General features: G+C 44.8%; 1 protein-coding gene across 4 annotated transcripts in view; it reads right to left on the bottom strand.

Annotated features, from left to right (window-relative positions):
- Positions 1–20,566, bottom strand: part of LOC121285017 (coiled-coil domain-containing protein 148-like) — a 108,305-nt gene that overhangs the window by 70,320 nt on the left and 17,419 nt on the right. For all 4 annotated transcript variants that reach the window (XM_041201093.1, XM_041201094.1, XM_041201096.1 and 1 more), the window contains exon 4: positions 10,792–10,895. In XM_041201093.1, the coding sequence (XP_041057027.1) occupies positions 10,792–10,895 (104 nt within the window). The remainder of the gene's footprint in view (positions 1–10,791; positions 10,896–20,566) is intronic.

Raw genomic sequence — 20,566 nt, 5'->3', positions numbered from 1 at the left:
CATTGATAGCAAGGGAGAAGGTTTCCTTATGTGGATGTCTGCATCTGTGGGAGAAACAAGAAAGGATTCTGTGATCCTGAGAACTAGCCTCGGAGAGCAGAACCTTCTGCAGTGCTGAGGCTATCCAATGCAACTCAGTGTTTGGCATGCTTTCAGATAGGGTGGAGTCAGATGCACCCACTTAGTGAGTACATTGTGCTCTGTAATCACCATTTCAACCTGGAATTCCTATTTCGCCAGAGCTGACTTCCTCTTGATCCATGATATTGGCTTTTCCCATCACTTTATTCCCCCAATGCTGCGAAGATCTGCAGGAGGGGTACCCCTCCACCTGTTTGGGCCCTCTCATTGGAATTATGTGCCAATTTCTCCAAAAGAGAGTGTAATAAGGCATTGCTATTCTCTATGGCCTATGGCAGCTGCTCTAATTCATTGGAGGGTGCATGTTTCTGTGGTGACAGGTCCTCATCAATACTATGGCTCAGAGCCATTTAGAGGGGTCAGTGAGTCACCTGTGTGCACACCCCTCCCATGTTCAGGAACAATATGCACCCTGAGGTTTCTTAGTTGACATGACTGCTAGAGGGTTAATATCTAGCAATCTGTCCTGAGGATTGAGGATAGCACTCACCTTGCCAGAGCGTATGAGGTTATTGAACATTTTCCTGCCCTGGAACCAAGTTCTTCTCACAACAGTTCTGCCGCTGATTGTGACTGTGATTTCTGTCCACGTTTGCTTGGACTGTGTGGATGGCTCTAACCTCAGTGGTGGGGAAACTATTGGAAGCAATTCTGAGGGATAGGATTAATCTACACTTGGGGAGGCAGGGATTAACCAAGGACAGTCAGCATGATTTTGTTAAGAGGAGGTCAGGTCTGACCAATTTGATTGAATTTTTCGAAGTGGTGACCAGGTGTGTAGATGAGGGCAATGCATTGGACGTAGTCTACTTGGACTTCAGCAAGGCTATTGATAAGGTCCCGCATGGGAGACTGATAACGAAGGTAAGAGCCCATGGGATCCAAGGCAATTTGGCAAATTGGATCCAGAATTGGCTGAGTGGCAGGAAGCAGAGGGTGATGGTCGAGAGGTGTTTTTGTGACTGGATTCCTGTGTCCAGTGAGGTTCCACAGGGATTGGTGTTGGGTCCCTTGCTGATTGTGGTATATATAAACGACTTAGACTTGAATGTGGGAGAGTTGATCAGTAAGTTCATGGATGACACAAAAATTGGTGAGGTGGTAAATAGTGAGGAGGATAGCCTTAGATTAGGAGGATATAGACAGGCTGGTCAGATGGGCTGATCAGTGCAAATGGAATTTAATCCAGATAAGTGTGAGGTGATGCATTTGAGCAGGACAAACGAGGCATGGGAATACATGATGAATGGTAGGACCCTGGGAAGTACCGAGGATCAGAGGGACCTTGGTGTGCATGTCCACCAGTCCCTTAAGATAGTGGGTCAGGTAGATAAGTTGGTTAAGAAGGCATATGGGATACTCACCTTTATTAGCCAAGGCGTAGAATATAAGAACAGGGAGGTTATGCTGGAACTGTATAAAATGCTGGTTAGGCCACAGCTAGAGTATTGTGTGCAGTTCTGGAATCCGCATTATAGGAAGGATGTGATTGCACTAGAGAGAGTGCAGAGGAGATTTACCAGGATGTTGCCTGGGCTGGAGAGTTTGAGTTATGAGGAGAGATTGGATAGACTGGGGTTATTTTCCCCGGAGCAGAGGAGATTGAGGGGGGACATGATTGAGGTGTATAAAATTATGAGGGGCATAGATAGGATAGACAGGGAGGAACTTTTCCCCTTAGTGGAGTGATCAATAACCAGGGGCCATAGATTTAGAGGTTTAGAGGGGATATGAGGAAGAATTTTTTCATTCAGAGGGTGGTGGGAATCTGGAACTCACTGCCTGAAAGGGTGGTAGAGGCAGAAACCTTCATAGCATTTAAGAAGTAAGTGCAATGGCATGGCATACAAGACAATGGGCCTAGTGTTGGAAAATGAGATTAGAATAGTTAGGTACTTGTTTGACTGGTGCAGACTCGATGGGCTGAAGGGCCTTTTTCAGTGCTGTAGGCCTCTATGACTCTATGGCCTCCTCCTGACCTTTCTCCTTTCCCTCATGGCCACCAGTACCACCTCTAGGTTGGCATCTCAAAAGCAAGGGGCTATCCTGCCCAAGCCTTCGGTCTCCTGAGGCGCCATGAAAATAAAAAATCCAGCCCGAAATTCACTGTGAATCTTTGCTGCCCACGTCCACCACTCAACAGCAGCCACTGTGATGGCTGCCATGTTGTGTTTAAATTGGGCCTACACTTGAGTTAGCTTGTCTTCATTACCAACGCCATCCCCCCACCACATCCGTTAATTGGTCACCAAACCCATCTCCTTATCAGTTAAGAAGGGCAGCTCTGTGAAACTCAGGATCCAGCCCTGTTTCCCGCTGGGGCAGGTTTGGGACCTGGAAGCAGTTTTGACTTCCATTTCACACCCTGGTGCAAAAATTCAGCCCATAGAGTCTATGTAAAATCCAGTAGACAGTTTTCCACAGCTGAGCTAATTGTTACGCTCATGCACCAAACTTCTACAAGAGCAGATTATACATAATGTGGGCTGCCCTTTCGTTGGAGAATAAAATCCCCTCATGAATAGCACTGTACCACAGCTGAATATGGAAGTATCAAAGATCAGAATTTTTGGGAGAAGCTTTTGTGACTTAAATAGCTCATTTAAATTTTGAATAAATGAGTAGTTCCTGAAGTAAATGTAATTTTACTTGATGGGTCCAGGGCTATAGGGTTAATCCAGGTGCATTATAAAATAAAACTCAACATGGTAGTATCATGGGGTGGAATTTTCCATTCTGGAGACTAAGGTGCAGTGGCGGGTGGGAAAGTCAGCGTGATTCCCGCCAGGCGATGGGACGGATTTTCGTGCCTGATTTTACACTTTACAGCTCATTAATTATGCATCAATGAGGAGCTCATTGAATCTTGTGGCAGGGTGGGCAGTGATTCGCCCACCCTGCCGTTACCTCATGGGGTCAAAGGCCCTATTGCCAGATTTAAACAGCACCCGCATAGACATTCACTACTGCCAGCCAGGTGTGGGCTGAACATCTGCATTACCGTGGAGACCAAATGCAACAAATGCTCCACTCCATGGTTCAGCGAAGCCTCTCTGGGGATTCTCCTCCAGGCCATCCAGGAACGATGGGAGGTCCTATTTCCAAGGGACGGGAACAGGAACTCCTCCCACCTGACCATGTTGGCCTGGGAGGAGATCGCCAGGGAGGTCGGCGCCCATGCCACTCAAAAAAGGATTGCCCTTCAGTGCCTCAAACACATGAATGTTCTCATGCGCTCTGCCATGGTAAGTTAAACTTCTACTCACACCAAATGCATACTCTCATAAGGGCATCAGGCAGTCCAAGGGTTAGAGTCCACAGGGATGTCACACACATGCTGATGGGACATCAGGACTGAATGTCTGCCAGCCACTTTAAGACCACCATCTCATGTAAGATCCTGCACAAACGGCGTCTAAATCCCTTGCTGGGGAGGGCTCAGCACACAACTGGCATGCATGCTTCTGAAATGCTCCTTCATTCATAGTGCTCGCAGTCAATACATCTGTCTTCATGCATGACAAGATTACCTACAAATGACGGGAGACAGCAAAGACCAGAGAAGCAAGCAGCAGAGCTCGCGGGCAAGGACAGAGATTACTCCTGCACAGAAGGTGAGATTAACCTCCCCCAACAAGCCAGTGAGGGTCCATTCAGTATACATCAGCCACAATGCGGACAATGACCATGAGTGGGCAATAGTGTAGAAGTCTGCCTAGTCAATCACTTATTATCTCTTCTCCATTCCAGCCGCCAGAAAGAAAAGGCAGAAGAAGATGCCAAGCAAGTGCCCCAGCCCCGGCCCCCAGAGCACCTCAGATGAGGAGGCAGAGGAAGCATCAGTTGAAGAACTGTCATTGTGTTCACCTGACCCTCCACCAGCACAGGTATATGCACCTTGGTGGGTCCCAGCTCTAGAGTAGACTCAGGGTCACAATCTGGTGATTACTTTATGGACATATGTCCAAGGCAGACCGAGGCAGTGACAGCCAAGGTCTCCAACACTTGGAAGACTACTTGAGACCAGGCCCCTGCAGAATCCAAGTCCAAGAGTGATGAGCTTCTGCAATTAGCCCTGAGAGAAATGCTGGAGATGCAAAAACAGGCAGGGAAACATCAGGCAGAGTTGTAAGAGGCTGTCACCAGACTGGAACGAAGGATGGAGGAGTCAACTCAAATTCTGTCTGATGCCGTGGCTCTGGCACATCGAAGTCTCCACGCGAAGGGTGGCAGCCACCTTGGAGACCCAGGTCCAGTAGTTTCTGCCGGATTTGCGCTCAGACCTGCACACCATCACTCTACCCATGGGTGCCTTCCAGCAGTGGCTAGGCAAGAGGGGGACGGGGCACTTCGACTTACCTCCAGGTGCCCCTTCTTCTCAAGGAGTCAGCACCAAAAGGGAGGAGCAGAACCAGCCAGACACCTGGGTGCATCCACCAAGGATACTCCAAGGGTGTCCTCCGCTCCAAATCCCCTCTACCTGTAATCTCATCAACTCCAGCAGGTCAGGCTGAGGAGGATGCACCTGCCCCAGAGCAGGAGACCCTTAGCGGGCCAGGGTTACCCAGGCCTCGGGCCTCCAGAGGACACCTGCCAAAGTCATATCAGACAACAGGATCTTTGCTGTGAATGTCGGGGCTGCACCTAAACGTAATGATAAAGTTAGGAAAATTAATAAGTTTTGAATGCACAATAGTGGCATGGGTGTTCATTCACTGTACATAATCTGCACTATTGTAAATATGTTTTGCATCCATCCCTCTCCAAGTCTCAGGTATTGAATGGCTAATCGATGTGATGCAAGGTCCCACTTTCATTCAAGGGTACAAAATGAACGCCTGCACAATCCTCCACCCAAATATCTCCCTCATGTCCCTCAGTTTCATTAAGTCTTACTTAATCTCATCACATTGAATCGCCTTTAGTTCCACAAGCATTAAAATGATTGCTGCACAAGACCCATGTAACCCCTGGATCTTAGGCAGACATTATGTGACCTCATGAGAACTGTTCATCAAGGTTAGTGATTATCCTGATGCTGTCACACTGAAGGCTGCAGTGTGTGGTTGTTAAAAGTATTTACTGCAACCAATATTGGAGTCTTTTCACTCAAATGCATTTTGCAATGGCATTTATTTTGTGGTTGAGAGCTTTTAGTTAAAGTTGTATTCATTGTCAAGCACCGAAGCCTTTCATGCCTTCTGGCAGCATAATTTCGGCTCCATGTTTAAGGCTGAACGTTATTCCTTTATTAGTCTCCGCTTTCCCCACGTATGGTTCCAAGTTCATTCCACTCAGCGACATTTGAAATGTCTGCTAGACATGCATGTGTGTGTGATGTCAAAGGTATGTGCTCATCCTGATGAACCCGTTCACTTACCAGTGAGGATCATAGCCCCTGCTGCCTAGCGGTGTTTCACGGAATCCCTCTGTGAAGTAACAGAACGCAAATTGATATGTACTTCATGGCATGAATGTATACTCATTGTCTGAGAGTTCCTAGAATAATTTTTTAGTGAGATGGACAATGTCGAGGACTGTAACTGTATGGAAGTGATGCTCCGGCACATCTCCTGAGTGCTCAGCAGTATCGATGAAGGGAGTGTTATCATTGAATGCTGTATCAAAACTGACTGGGCCACATCTCTCCCAAATGCCAAGGCAATGCAGGACATTAACTTGGCAGGCTTCCGACGAATGCAGGGTGAGTGTTTGTCGATAATCACACGATGGTCCTGTTGAACTACTCTCTGTGAGGGCAATGCTAAGTTAACTCCTAGCTTTAGGTGCATGTCATCAGGTTACAGATCACTGCATCCTGATGTCCGATGGCATCTTGGGCTCAGCATCAAGATACGGCCCCTGTATTGATCATGCATGAGAGCTGGTGTTTGGAAAGATGGTGCTGTCCAGATGTAGCTCCTGCTTGATACGTTCAGCTAACCATTAACAAATGCTTTTTGTCTTAGAGCCACCTTGCTTAGCTGCTGTCATGCAGGCAAGAGTGCATCTATGTGTGCAATAGCATTCCAGCCTCTTGAAGGATACCATGGCCACTGAATTGTTGGCAACATGGTTGAAAGGACTGCACTGTGTGTAGTTGCTTAAGGATGTGCGCTTGTGGAGTGCTAAGCACATTCCAAAGAAGCTACATGGTCCTTAGGCTACTACGTCTTCCAAGGACAACTTCAGCGTTAAGGTTGAAGGTGACTTATGCTTCCTCAGTGATCATTGAGAGATTGTTGACCCTTCATGACATGTTGAAGATACGTACATATAAACATACGAATTAGGTGCAGGAGTAGGCCACTTGGCCCCTCAAGCCTGCTCTGCCATTCAATAAGATCATGGCTGATTTGACTGTAACCTAAATTCCACATTCCTGCCTACCCCTGATAACCTTTCACCCCCTTGCTTATCAAAAATCTATATACTGCTGGCTTAAAAATATTCAAAGACTCTGCTTCCACCAACTTTTGAGAAAGAGAATTCCAAAGAAGCATGACCCTCTTAGTGAAAATACTTGTCCTCATCTGTGCCTTAAATGGGCAATCCCTTATTTTTAAACAGTGACCCTAGCTCTAGATTTTCCCACAATAGGAAACATCCTTTCCACATCCACCTTGTCAAGACCCCTCAGGATCCTATATGTTTCAATCAAGTCGCCTCTTACTCTTCTAAACTCCAGGAGATACAAGCCTAGCCTGTCCAACTTGTCCTCAGAAGACAACCCACCTATTCCAGGTACTAGTCTAGTAAGCCTTCTCTGAACTGCTTCCAATGCATTTACATTCTTCCTTAAATAATGAGACCAATACTATACACAGTGCTCCAGATGTGGTCTCACCAATGCCCTGTATGACCGAAGGATAACCTCTCTACTTTTGTAATCAATTCTTCTCGCAATAAATGATAACATTCTATTAGCTTTTCTAATTACTTCCTGTACCTGCATACTAACCTTTTGCAATTCATACACTACGACACCCAGATCTCTGCGTCTCAGAGCTCTGCAATCTCTCACGATTTAGATAATATGATTTTTTATTCTTCCTGCCAAAATGGACAATTTCACATTTTCCCACATTATACTCTATATGCCAGATCTTTACCCACTCACTTAACCTACCTATATCCATTTGGAGCCTCTGTATGTCCTCTTCACAGTTTACTTTCCTACCTATCTTTGTGTTGTCAGCAAATTTAGCAACTATACTTTTGGTCCCTTTTCCAAGTCATTTATACAAATTGTAAAAAGTTGAGGCCTTAGCACATATCCCTGTGGCACCCCACTTGTTATATCTTGCCAACCAGAAAATGACCCATTTATGCCTACTCTCTGTTTTCTGTTAGCCAGACAGTCTTCTATCTATACCAACATGTTACCCACTACACCATGAGCTTTTATTTTCCACAATAACCTTTGATAGCCATATCAATGCCTTCTGGAAATCTAAGTACAGTACACCCATCAGTTCCCCTTTATCAACAGCACATGTTATTTCTTCAAAGAACTCCAATAAATTGGTTAAAAATGATTTCCCTCTCACAAAACCATGTTGACTCTGCCTGATTATCTTGAATTTATCTGCTATAACGTCTTTAATAATAGCTTCTAAAATTTTCCCAATGACAGGTATTAAGCTAACTCGCTTATAGTTTCCTGCTTTCTGTCTCCCTCCCTTTTTTGAATAAAGGAGTTGCTTTTGCTCTTTTCCAATCTAATGGAACCATCCTGAATCTGGGGAATTTTGGAAAATTAAAGCCAACACATCAACTATCTTTCTAGCCTCTTTTTTAAGACCGTAGGAAGCCCATCAGGACCCAGGGACCTGTTAGCCCACAGTTCCAACAATTCGCTCAGTTCCACTTCTCAAGCGATTGTAATTTTCTTGAATTCCTCCCTCCCTTCCATTTCCTGATTTACAGCTATTTCTCGGTTGTTACTTGTATCCTCTACAGTGAAGATCGATGAAAAATACCTGTTCAATTCATCCGCCATCGCCTTATTTTCCATTATTAATTTCCCTCACTTTCTATCAGACCAACATTCATTTTGTTAAGTCTTTCCTTTTTAAAATATCTATAGAAAGTAGCTGTCTTGATATTTCTAGATGGCTTTCTCTCATACTCTAATTTTCCCACCTTATTTATCTGTTAGTCATTCTTTGCTGACAATGAAGGTGTTGTAGTGTCTGCTTAATTGAAACATGAAGACAACAGACCTCATAACAACTTGTCTTCACCTTATTCTTCCTGGAATCTTCTAGTTATGAGGATGTCACAGGCTTGCCTTCCGCATTGTGCCGTGCAACGGCATCCTCATGTGGCTCAACTTGCCCTCTACAGATTCTTCCCCTTCAATGCCTTTCTCATCTGAGAAGATGAGCTCCTCCATGTCTCTCTGTGGCAACAGATCCCTCCTTTGCAGCACTAAGTTATGCAGGGCGCCGCAAACAACAATGATGGGGGACATTCTCTGCAGTGAGAACTGGAGAGCTCCATCTAAGTGGTCCAAACATCTGAAATGCATCTTTAAGAAGCAAATGCTCAGCCCCTTGTGGCTGAATGTACAGCACTGTATCTCTTTTTAGATGCCCATCGTGGATGACGAACAGGCATTATTAGCCATGTCTTCAGAGGGTACCCCTTGTCACTGGGGAGCCAATCCTCTAGGCACCGAAATCCCTCAAATATCCCTGGCACCTTGGAGTGATTCAAAATGTATGAGTCATTGGAGCTCCCTGAGCACCTAGCACAAACATGCAAGATCTTCTTTCTGTAATCACAAATTAGCTGAATGTTCAAATATCAAAATCCTTTTATATTAATGAATCTCACAAGATGCTGCCAGGGAGCTGCCAAGGCCACATGTATGCAGCCAATGGCACACAGCACTTGAAGAAAGCCTGACATTGCAGCAAAACTCTGAACTCTGACAGCATGGCTTGCTTCATCCATGCAGAATTGCATGTAATGATGAGCTTTATTGAAAAGGGCATCCTTTGATATTTTGACACCACATCTATTTTGACATGCCTCTGCAACGATCAGATGCCAATTAAGACCATATGCACCACAACTCCTAAACGTAATGAACTCTCGCCTGAATGCACACCATTGGTAAAGAGCCAAGCTCATTTATTGTGCATTAGACCCTCAATTCCAGCACTCAGCTGAACCATGCTCTCCTTGGTTTGAACAGGACAGTTACAGGGTGCCCCTTCAATCGGCCAAGAATTTCTGTGCTGGACTCCCCCCATATGCTCTGAGACTTCTCCCTGACCGATTTTTTCTAGCTTGTTTTTTGAACTGCGTCATTGCAACGTGAGCTTGAAAATGGTGCTGCTGACCTTCGCCTGGGAGGCCAGCTTCCAACCTCTCTCATCACACAACAAGTTCCTCCCATCCTCCATTCTGACCGCCTCCTAGTTTCCCTTCTATAACTATCCAGCCTCCTCCTGTTACCGTTGAACCCATCATGATCCATGTGGATATTCCTGTTCTCCTCCCGGACCCTTTAGTGTTGATGTCCCCACGTCCTTTGGTTGACCTGATCCCTCCCATTCTCGAGGCCACATGCACCCTGACTTTCTGGGGCTTCCCCCGTGAGGCCATCCAATACCTCCCCATGATATTACAGCTATCGACTTGCAGGATACAGATGCCTCCCCTGACCGTGACTGTACCAACTGCCTCACATTACCATGACTCTAACCCCTAAGACCAATTTCCCTAGGTGACTGACCATGCCCTGCACACCATACCGTGCACAACCATCACTGCCCTGAGAGGCCTTCCCTCACCCAAGACCGCAGCTAAGACATGCATGCCATGCAGAGCTCTATAACATTGCCCTCATAGCCCATGGGCAGCCTCTTCCATATATCCCTGACAGCACGGCCTCAGCCCCAGGCCAGTCTCTTCAATATGGCCCCGACAGGGTGGCCTCAATACCAGGACAATCTGAAACTCTTCCTTCGACAGTTTATAACTCTTGCCCTGGGACAGTATTTCACTACCACACTCTGTTCATTGATCACCCCCTAGCCCTGCCGCTGTCTTCCCCCTCCACTCCCGTGTTCCACAACCCCCCCTCCCCCCATCATGCCTCCTTTTGCCCCGTCCCGCTTGTGTTGCCTCCTTTGGCACAGCTTGTGATACAGGCATCATATATCTTGCAGCAACACTTTTCAAGGTAGGTGAAAGCAGCATCTACATACCTTGAAGTTGTTGATGAAGTGAAGCTCGCCGGGTGCACGCCACTTCCATACAGTCGGGAAACAGACCATTCTAAATTATCCACTGGCTGGGCACGTAATTTGGAGGGGGAATGTAATTCTGGTGAGTTGGCCTTTCAATGAGCATTCATGAGATGCAAATCATGAAATGGTTCTGGACATAGATCAGTGGGGCACTCGACCTGCCTTTGACCCGCCATTAAAGACGGGAGGAACAAAATTCCAAACTAATTTCCCAACGGCGGGAAATTAACTTTTCAATCATGCCAAATTTAGTGCTCCCACCCACCACGATTTCCACTGCTGGTGGGAGCAGAAAATTCCACCCATGGTGTCTCATGAACTAAAATATGCTTGTGGGACTCATGAGTAATTTATCTTAAAGGAACATTTCAGGTTTAATTCTTACCTTACTTCCATTAGTTTTGGCTGCTCCTGCCACCATACCCACTGATGCTGCTTAATTAGTGTATGTTCTTTGTTAAATTTTGCTGCTTGGAAGATCTTCTGAATCTATATTTATAATAAAAAGATTAAAACATAAGTTTCTTCCATTGGTCAATGAATAAAGTGCACTGGGTAGTGTGGTACTGAGTCATGCAAATCAAGAATTACTGATTGGTGCCAAATTATCTGACCTCAAGCAACAGGAAGAACAAGACAATTGGCAAGAGAAGGTGGGAGAAAGTGTCAGCCAAACTTTTGTCCTTAAACATCCATTTGTGAAGCTCTAATGTTAGTTGAGACCAGGATCATGGGTGGCTATGATACTCCAACACTGTGAAATGGCTTATCAAGCTTTAAAGTCAAAGCACTCGGACATGAAGAATAGTGTCATGCAGTAATGAAGATATTACATTTTTTTAAAAACTGTATTTCTTTTAAAATGGACCCTGTTGAACTGTAAGACGGCTGCCATCTGACTTTTGCAACTTCAACAGCCTAGCAAGTTTTGTGGAAAGTTCCAAATTTGATAATAATGGGCAGGGTTTCCTTTCAAAGGACATGCCTAAATCATATTCTTCTGTGAAATTTCACACCTGCTTTGTCAAGGCTTACTCCAAAACACAGGGACAATAAACTCCCAGACTCTCTGACTCTGGGTCTGCCATGTAAAAGAAGAAGGGCTATTGAGACTGAGGCCGGGATTTTCCGGTCCTGCTGGTGGTGGGCAGCGTCGCAGGTGGGACGGGAAAATTTGAAGAGCTGTTGACTTCTAATGGCTCTCCAAATTTTCCCGCCTCGCCTGCGATGATGTCCACCGGTGTCAGGGCTAGAGAATCCCACCCTAAGTATCTCAATGAAGTGCTAAAGACCACTATCTACCTTCTATTGTATATCAATGGCTTTTGACCATGTGACTGAAACTCTTTCTTCACCATCATTTGCATTCCATCGTCATGTGACCAAAACTACCCTCTGATTTTGATATCCTTTTATCCAGAAACTGAGACAGAGACCAGAGAGTCTGCAGAACAACAGAAACAACATCACAGCTGCAAAATGGCTGTGTCATCTTGCCTTTTCAAGACCTATGAGGCTTCATGTCCTTTAAAAGCCTCCTCCAACCTGATTCATATGGCTGTGAATTCACTTTCAAGAAATTGGACCTCCAGTCACACCAGCCATCAGGATCTGACTATATGACCTGTTGAACAGTCTTTACTTTTAAGGAACCCCGCAGTTAATCCTGGTTTGACCCCAGCTATTTGAACTTACTGTGGTGAGTGTGCAAATAAAAACAATACTCCTTTTTTAAACCCATGAATGTCTGCTGCTGGTGACTTTTAAATTGACCACACACTAATGGAGGTTTGGAATTACACATCAGCCTTATCAAAATTAAACTACACTGATTATGGGCAGAATGGAAAGGGAATTAGAGGTTTCAGTCTATCTCTCTCCCTTATCCGTAACAATGGCCACTAAAGTAAGACACCTGTGGAACTATACCCTAACATTATTCAAAACCTTCAGGAGAGTGGAGAAAATTAAAATTGTGAATCATCTGCATTTCTTTCTTTCCTATCTCTGTAACTTTCTTCAGCCTTGAAATCTTTTCTTTCAATTTTGTTTTCAATCGATTGTTTTCACTTCCAGTATTGGTGGTTATACCTTTGGCTGGGTTGTCTAACCTTTAAGCTGTGCAACTCCTTCCTAAATTTATCTGCCTTGTCATCTCTCTCGCCTCCCTTCGGAAGTTCCTTAAATTCTGATTCTTTTACCAAGCTTTTATCACCTCTCCTAATGGCTCCTTTTATGGGATGTTTTATTATGTTAAAGGTACTATATAAATGTAAGCTGTTATAAGACATTGTTAGAATTCAGCATTTACAAAACCAAAATCTGCAAACTGCAGGAGGGTTGCAAACGCAACTGCTTACAAGTAGCTACTGGATTTGAGCAGACAAAACATATGTCTAGAACCGACAATGTAAATGGAAGTCATTCCCATCTGAAGGTAAGATATTTCCTTCACCTCTGTTATGTTTACTTACCACTATTATCTCTGATCAAGCAGAAAGGCTGATGATCTGCCCCTAGGCTTCCATAAATGGTAGTCTGAGCACAAGGGAAAATATAAGAGTTGTACAAGATAATTCTTGTCATTCTTCCCTGCCTACCTTTCTTTGGAATACTGTCTAGCTTTTCCTCAGCCCTCCCTCACCTCAACAACACAGATGAGATCTAGAACTCAGTGAAATAGTGAACATCAAACTTGCTTCCAACCACTCCACTGCAGAGTTTAATACTGACCTGTATAGTTACACCCTCTTATTACCGTAAATTGGCTTTTATTAAACCTTCCTATGATAAAAAGTGCAAAATGTAATATTTTATCCAATATACAGTTTAACATCAACATGTCTCAGAATTATTATTTAAATTGCCAATAAATTTTGCTTATCAGAGTCAAAGGCCATACAAAACATCGATAATTTGTTGGCATTGAATGGGAAATTGGTATGGGTCACTGCATTGTACACAGACACATTGTTAAAAATAAATCATGTGTGGAAGGTTCTATTAATCCCTGAAAATAGCTAGTCAGCATTGTGTGTGACAATATGCCCATACCAGCAGACTAGGTCTGCAAAACTGAATTATGCAGATACTGTAAATTAACCAGTAATTAAATTTGCAGTTTTATTTAAACAACCAAAGAATCACTTTTATGTTTCCCAGCTTTATAAAGGCTTTGTCATTCTTTTGTATTTCCCCTCCACTAGACTAATTGAGAAGATGCAGGGATGATCTACCACCATAGCTCTACAAATATTAGTTTTGAACCAGTGACTAGAAGGTGCATAAATACACTATTGTTTGACTTGGCCTTTGGATTTTCCCTCCCTCCCTCTTGGGAAGCATCTGGTTGGCAGCTCGTCCTGACATGTAGGCTTGGATAGATGACAGAGAGGACAAACCAAATTCAACCACATTATGAGAGGATGTATTTTTCAATGAATGCCTCTGAGTATTATCACACAGTTATCAGAAGATTATTCTTCTAAACGAATTACTTTTGAAAAGGTGCATTGCATTAATAGAACAGATTACTTAATAAGCCCATAAGAGCATCCAAAATTTTATATGCTAATGCCTGAAGGTTGGCACTGCGGACAAGATGACTCATACACTATTGCAATCTGTGCTCAACTCCAAAATAACCATATCAAAAGTTGACCTGCTCAAATCAATTTTGTCAGATTTCAAATTACTTTTAATGTTGGCTTGCATCCAAAAAAGAATGATGGGATTATAGAGAAATAATAGAACAGCTCGTAGAAGCATTTTATTTTATACGATAAGTACTTCAAAAATAAGTTATTGAACAGTTGGTCTGGGGCAAATCCATTAGAAAAGAAGTAACAATAACTTAAAATAGTCATTACTGAGACATGGCTATGTCATAAGGTCTTTAAAAAGGATTGGGCTTCCATGACCGGCAGAGATTGGAGTGCATAGTTGACATGGATAATAATATTATGATTTGACATATTATGTTTGCTTTGGTTTAACTTATAATTTGGAGTTGCTTGTTTTTAAAAAAAGGGGGCATTTGTTTTAACTGATTTTGACTTAGTCATCCAAATTGGCTGTTAAAAGATAGGAAAACTAGTAGAAGAGGAGGAATAATCTTATTGATTAAAGATGCTATTACAACAATAGTAAGAGGGGTTATATGTAAGGAAAAGAATGGGGCATTTATAATCTCTTTTAATTGATAAACACCTATAATTGGTTGAATCTGAAAGATAGGGAAAGCAATCAGCAGACGCTCTCATGATTAGAAACAAAAACAGAATTACCTGGAAAAACTCAGCAGGTCTGGCAGCATCGGCAGAGAAGAAGAGTTGACGTTTCAAGTCCTCATGACCCTTCCACAGAACATGATTAGAATTGAGAAATAAGAGGACTCAAACTGCAATGGGAGTTCTCTAATAGGCCTTTTGCTGGCAGTAGCCAAGTGATAGAATGTATTCATTCAGAAATTAGAGAAGCTTTTAGCAAAAGCAGAATTGTTTCAATGGGGAGTTTAATTTTCATATAGATTGAAAAACTCAGAGTAACTCAATTCAGTTGCTGAGCATTTTTTAACTGATTAGAGAGACCCAGCATGGATTTATAAAAGTTAGGTCATGTCTGAACTTAATTGAAATTTTTGAGGAAGTAGCTAAAATAGTAGACTTGGGAAAGTCTATGGAATGGGTGGACACGTGGCAAATGAAATTTAATGCAAAGTAGCGTGAAGTGTTGCATTTTGGTGGGAATGACAAAGCAAGGCAATACAAAATAAAGGAAACAATACTAAATTGTATGCAGGAGCAGAGGGGCCTTGAAATCCTCGAAGGTGGCAGGGCATATTGAGAAAGTGGTTAATAAGGCATACAGGATCCTGGGCTTTATAAATAGAGACATAGAGTACAAAAACAAGGAAGTTATGGTGAACCTTTTATAAAACAATGGTTTGACTTCAACTGGATTATTGTGTTCAATTCTGGGAAACTTACCTTGGGGGGGGGTCATGAAAGTACTGGAGAAGGCTCAGAAAAGATTTACAAGAACAGTTCTGGTCATGAGAGATTTCAGTTACACGGATAGGAGTGTCTCTTTAGAAAAGAGAGGGTTAGGAGGAGATTTTATAGAGATGATAAAAATCATGAGGGATCAGGACAGAGTAGATAGAAAGAAACAATTCCCATTGGTGGAGGGTTCGAGAACCTGGAGACACTAATTTAAGATGATTGACAAAAGAACCAGAGGCAATATGAGGAGAAACTCTTTTATGCAGTGAGTAGTTAGGATCTGGAATGCACTGCCTGAGAGTGTGGTGGAGGCAGATTCGATCTTGGCTTTCAAAGGGGAGCTACAATGAAAAGGCAAGGGAATGAGACAAGCCATATAGCTCTTACAGAGAGCTAGCATGGATACGATGGGCCAAACAATCTCCTTCCCTGCTGTAACCTTTCTACAATTCCGTATCGCTTATATGGACTTCCAGTAGGCATTTGATAAAGTTCCACATAAGAGAGTGTTAGCTAAAATTAAATTTTATGAAATTGAAGGCAAATTATTGACCTGGTTAGAAGATTGGTTAGGAGGCAGAAGACCAGTAAGGATAATGGGCATATACTTGAATTAGAAGCAAGTGACTAGTGCTATCCCACAATGATTTTTGCTGGGACTCAGCTGTTCATTATACTTATTAGTGACCTGAATAACCGTATATCGAAGTTTGCCTATGACAGAAAGGTTGGTGGTGTAGTAAGTGCTGTAGATAGCATAAAATTATAAAGAGGCAGTGATAGATTAAGCGAATGGGCAAAAATATAGCTGATATAACACCATTTGAACCTGTGACCAAGGGCAGCAAATGCATGGGAACACCACCACTTCCAAGTTCCCCTTGAAGCCACACACCATCCTGACTTGGAACTATGGGCAGAATTTTTCACTCGGCGTGTGGCGCATGCCTGACATGCTTGAGCGTAAAATAGCGCGCGATGATGTAGGGTAAGCGTCCCGACATCATCGCGCACTTGCATGATATTTTGCTCGGCGGGCACATGCGGGTGCCAGAGCCAGGCCCGACATTAATTAAGAGGCCAGTTAAGGCCATTAAAAAGTCAACTGATGCCAATTTTTCATTACCCATGCAATTTTGCGCTCGTCGCATGGACAAAACAGGCTGTCGGCCAGCCAACAATTTCAAAAATGTCATCCATGAGCGGGTTAAAAAGCGTCAGCAGCATTGTCAGTGTGGGTATTAAGGAGTTTGGTAGATAGTTTGCTGCTGGTGACTTATTGGTATATGGCAGCTCCATCTATGTTCGGGGCTTCATTGTTAGCATTTCTAGACTTTATTTCAGGACTCCTTGGTGTCTCCAAGGACCCCAGAGAATTCAGACCATGTGGACCCTTCCAGGTATCAGACAGCCTTTGGTTACCCTGGTAATAGGGATTGTGGTTTCTGCTGGAGGCACCTCTCTGAGGAGGATCAGAAGGGCAGAAGGGAGAGGGGGTCAGGTCTCCCTAAGCAGCCTCCAGGAGGAGAGGCGCAAGCACAAGGGGCGCAGGGTCAGCTGGCAGTCCAAGGCAGATGGGGCCGCAGAAGTGGCACTACCCTGCTGCCAGGGTTTACAGGCGGTGATGCAGCTACCTCAATATTTCCAAGGTACAATGCCGAAGGAGGCTCCGCCTCTCAAGGGAGACAGTGACCTCCATCTGTCAGATGTCTGGGCTGAGGTCACCTCCGACTGTGAGGGTGGACACCCCATGTCAGTGGCTCTGAAGGTCACAGTGCCCCTCAACTTCTATGCCTTCAGCTCTTTCCAGGGGTCAGTGGGGGATCTGTGTGGAGTCTCCCAATCAGCTGTCCATAGCCGCGTCAAGCTGGTGACAAAAGCTCTGATCAGGCTGGTTTCATTCATTTCCATACAGACGAGGCCAGCCAGGCTGAGCGAGCCAAAGGTTTTGCAAAGATTGCTGGGTTCCCCCGCATCCAGGGTGCAATTGACCGCAACAAGGCGCCAGCAGGTCAGCTGGGTGCTTTCGTTAACAGGGAAGGGATTCCACTCCATGAACGTGCAGATAGTGTGTGACCATAGGGGGCATAATCTGCAAGTCTGTACAAGGAACCCTGGCAGCTCCCATGACGCGTACATCCTGAGACACTCCCAGGTGCCAAGGGTCCTCAGTGCTCCTGCCTGAATGGATGGATGGCTGCTGGGTGACAAGGGCGATCCCTTGAATAAGTGGCTTATGATGCCTGTCCGCCACCCAAGAACAGAGACAGAGTAGCAGTATGCCTCCACAAGGACAGTGATAGAGAGGACAATAGATCTTCTGAAGACTCGCTTCTCATGCCTGGACCGTTCAGGGGGAGTACTAGAATAACCCCCAGAGTTGATGGTTGCATGCTATGCTCTCCACAATCTCGCACTGGCAAGGGGGGACCCACTGGAGGAGGAGGATCTTGAGGCAGTTCCACAGGCTTGAATAAGCACTACCACCTCATGCCAAGGCTGCCACCTCCATCCCAGATTTCTGAAATGGCCCCTTCCTTTGACCCCAATGTCCACTCGGTGCCTCCGCAATAAAGTTTTGAGCCGCCCATGCCCAGCATTACATACTAGCGCACCCTGCACCACATTAAATAAAAAAGGTGAAGTGTACTCAGGCCATTATGACAAAAGAAAATTTATCTCATGTTGATAGTCAAAACAAAATAAAAGAACCTTCTCTGGTCTTCAACCCCAGACCAGTTAAAATAAACAAAAAATTGCCCAACAGAAGATAACACATGACCAGTCCCTCTTGTGCTCATCGTGCCTTAAACTTAGTTTGCTAGTGCTACATCGTGGTGCTCCCCACTCGCTGGCACCAGCATTGGAGAGAGCCTGCTGACTCTGCTGTCTTGTTGGCCTTGGCAGTCATCCTCTGGCCAGTGGAGTCTGTGCTGGCCCCGCCTGGGAGGGAGCAGCCAGTTCCACGGCTAGCATCTCCCCAGTCGCCGCAGCTTCTTCAGATGCCACAGTCACTGGCAGAGGGGTGTAGGAGCTGCTGCTGTCATCCAGAGTGCCCTGACAGGAGCCTGCAGGGACGACAGGCAGCTCATACGCCAATGTGAGGACCTTCTTGCTCACCATTGGTTATGGGTACCTAGCTGGGATACTGGGTGCCTCAGCCATCTCCCTCGAACCGCAAGGCACTCAGTCCAAGGAGCCAGGGCTCACCCTCTTGGCCAGCTCTGGTGTCATTGACAATTGGCACTCAGGCTCTAACACCCCTGAGCTCCACGGGAGGATGGCCAGCCCTTAACACATCAACAGACTGATCCATTCCAACAGGGTACTCACCCTTCCTGAGTACAGCAGGTCGTTAAACCTCTTGCAGCACTGGACCCAGGTGTGCTGCACAACTTCATGGCTGCTGACCAGCACTGCCACCTCCTCCCAAGCTCTTTTTGTAAGATGTGGTGGCCTCCTCCTTCCATCTCTGGGGACAAGGGTGTCGCTCCAGGCAGCCACCTCCTCCAGGAGGGCTGCAAAGCACTCATCAGAAAACCGGGGAGCCAAGTGCCCACCCAACCTGCCCTCCCGCTTGGCATCTGCAGGCACATTGGAATCCATAAGTTTTAATCTCCTGCTGACAACACCAATGATGTCTTCATCACCGGCAGCCTTCCAGAGCCTGACCATGCCCATTTTAAATCAATGCTGGGTCACCATTGGACCTGGCAGCCGACAGGATCCCAGCCCCTCCCACCCCTTCCCGACCGTTGGGGAGCAGCCATTCACGCCCAGCAGGCCTTAATTGGCCCGCTAACGTGAAATTGCGGTTGGGGGCCGATCATGGGCAGCGGGCCATTTCCCGCCTGCCAAACTCAAAATTCTGGCCTATATCACCGTTCTTTCAAAATCTTGGAACTTCCTTCCTAACAGTTAAGCACAGTTCAAGAAGGCAGCTCACCGGCACCTTCTCAAAGGCACTTAGGGATGGGCAATAAAAATGCTGGCCTAGCCAACAACGCCCACATCCTGCAAAAGGATTTTTAAAAAGATGCTTGTACGTGTGAGGTCATTAATTTTGGACCAAATATGAAAAAGTCGGAGTATTTTTTTTAAATGATGAAAATCTAGGAACAGTGAAATTTAAAAGAGATTTCAAGGCCCATGTATATTGATATTAAAGTAGTGGTCAGGGAAATAAAAATAAAAGAGGCTCATTGAATGTCAGCCTTTATAAGCAGATATAATATAAAAAGGAGAAAGTTTTGCTACATCTACAGAAAGGCCTGATTAGACCACATCTGGAGTATTGTGTATTGTTTTGGATATGGCACCTCACAAAGGATGCATTAACCTAGGATGGAGTACAGTGCGGATTCACCAGAATATCGCCACAGTAACAAGGGTTGAACAAGTGAAGGGGGCACTGAGTAGAGCACTTACCTATTGTGTTAGCTGAATTCTATTAAAATTACACAGCTCTTCCTTGAGATTTTTCCTTACCTGATTGATGCTTTGTAATTACAAAGCTGAAAAAATAAACCTTTTTATTAAAAGGTTCCATCTCACTGAGGAGGCCTCAGGCCAATCCATATTCAGCAACCTGTTCCGAAAACTCTGTTCACATTTTGACAGCTGTGACAAATTCCACCATAGCAGCTAAGACAATCCATACATTGTAAAACAATCAACAACATCAACAAGACCTGGACAATATCCAGGCTTGGGCTGACAAGTGGCAAGTAACATTCACGCCACACAAGTGTCAGGCAATGACCATTTCCAATAAGAGAGAATACAACCATCACCCCTTGATGTTCATTGGCATTACCATTACTGAATCCCCCACTATCAACATCCTGGGGGTTACCATTGACCAGAAACTGAACTGGACTAGCCATATAAATACTCTGGCTACAAGAGCAGGTCAGAGGTTAGGAATGGTGCGATAAGTAAAGCACCTCCCGACTCCCTAAAGCCTGTCCACCATCTACAAGGTACAAGTCAGGAGTGTGACGGAATACTCTCCTCTTGCCTGGATGACTGCAGCTCCCACAACACTGAAGAAGCTGGACACCATCCAGGACAAAGCAGTCCACTTGATTGGCACCACATCCACAAACATTCACTCCCTCCACCACCAACGCACAGTAGCAGCAGTGTGTACCATCT

The sequence above is a fragment of the Carcharodon carcharias genome, chromosome 12 (genome assembly GCF_017639515.1).
Source record: "Carcharodon carcharias isolate sCarCar2 chromosome 12, sCarCar2.pri, whole genome shotgun sequence".
In the NCBI taxonomy this organism is placed as follows: domain Eukaryota; kingdom Metazoa; phylum Chordata; class Chondrichthyes; order Lamniformes; family Lamnidae; genus Carcharodon; species Carcharodon carcharias.
Note: the sequence above shows the minus strand (reverse complement) of the source record. Positions and strands in the feature narration are given on the sequence as shown.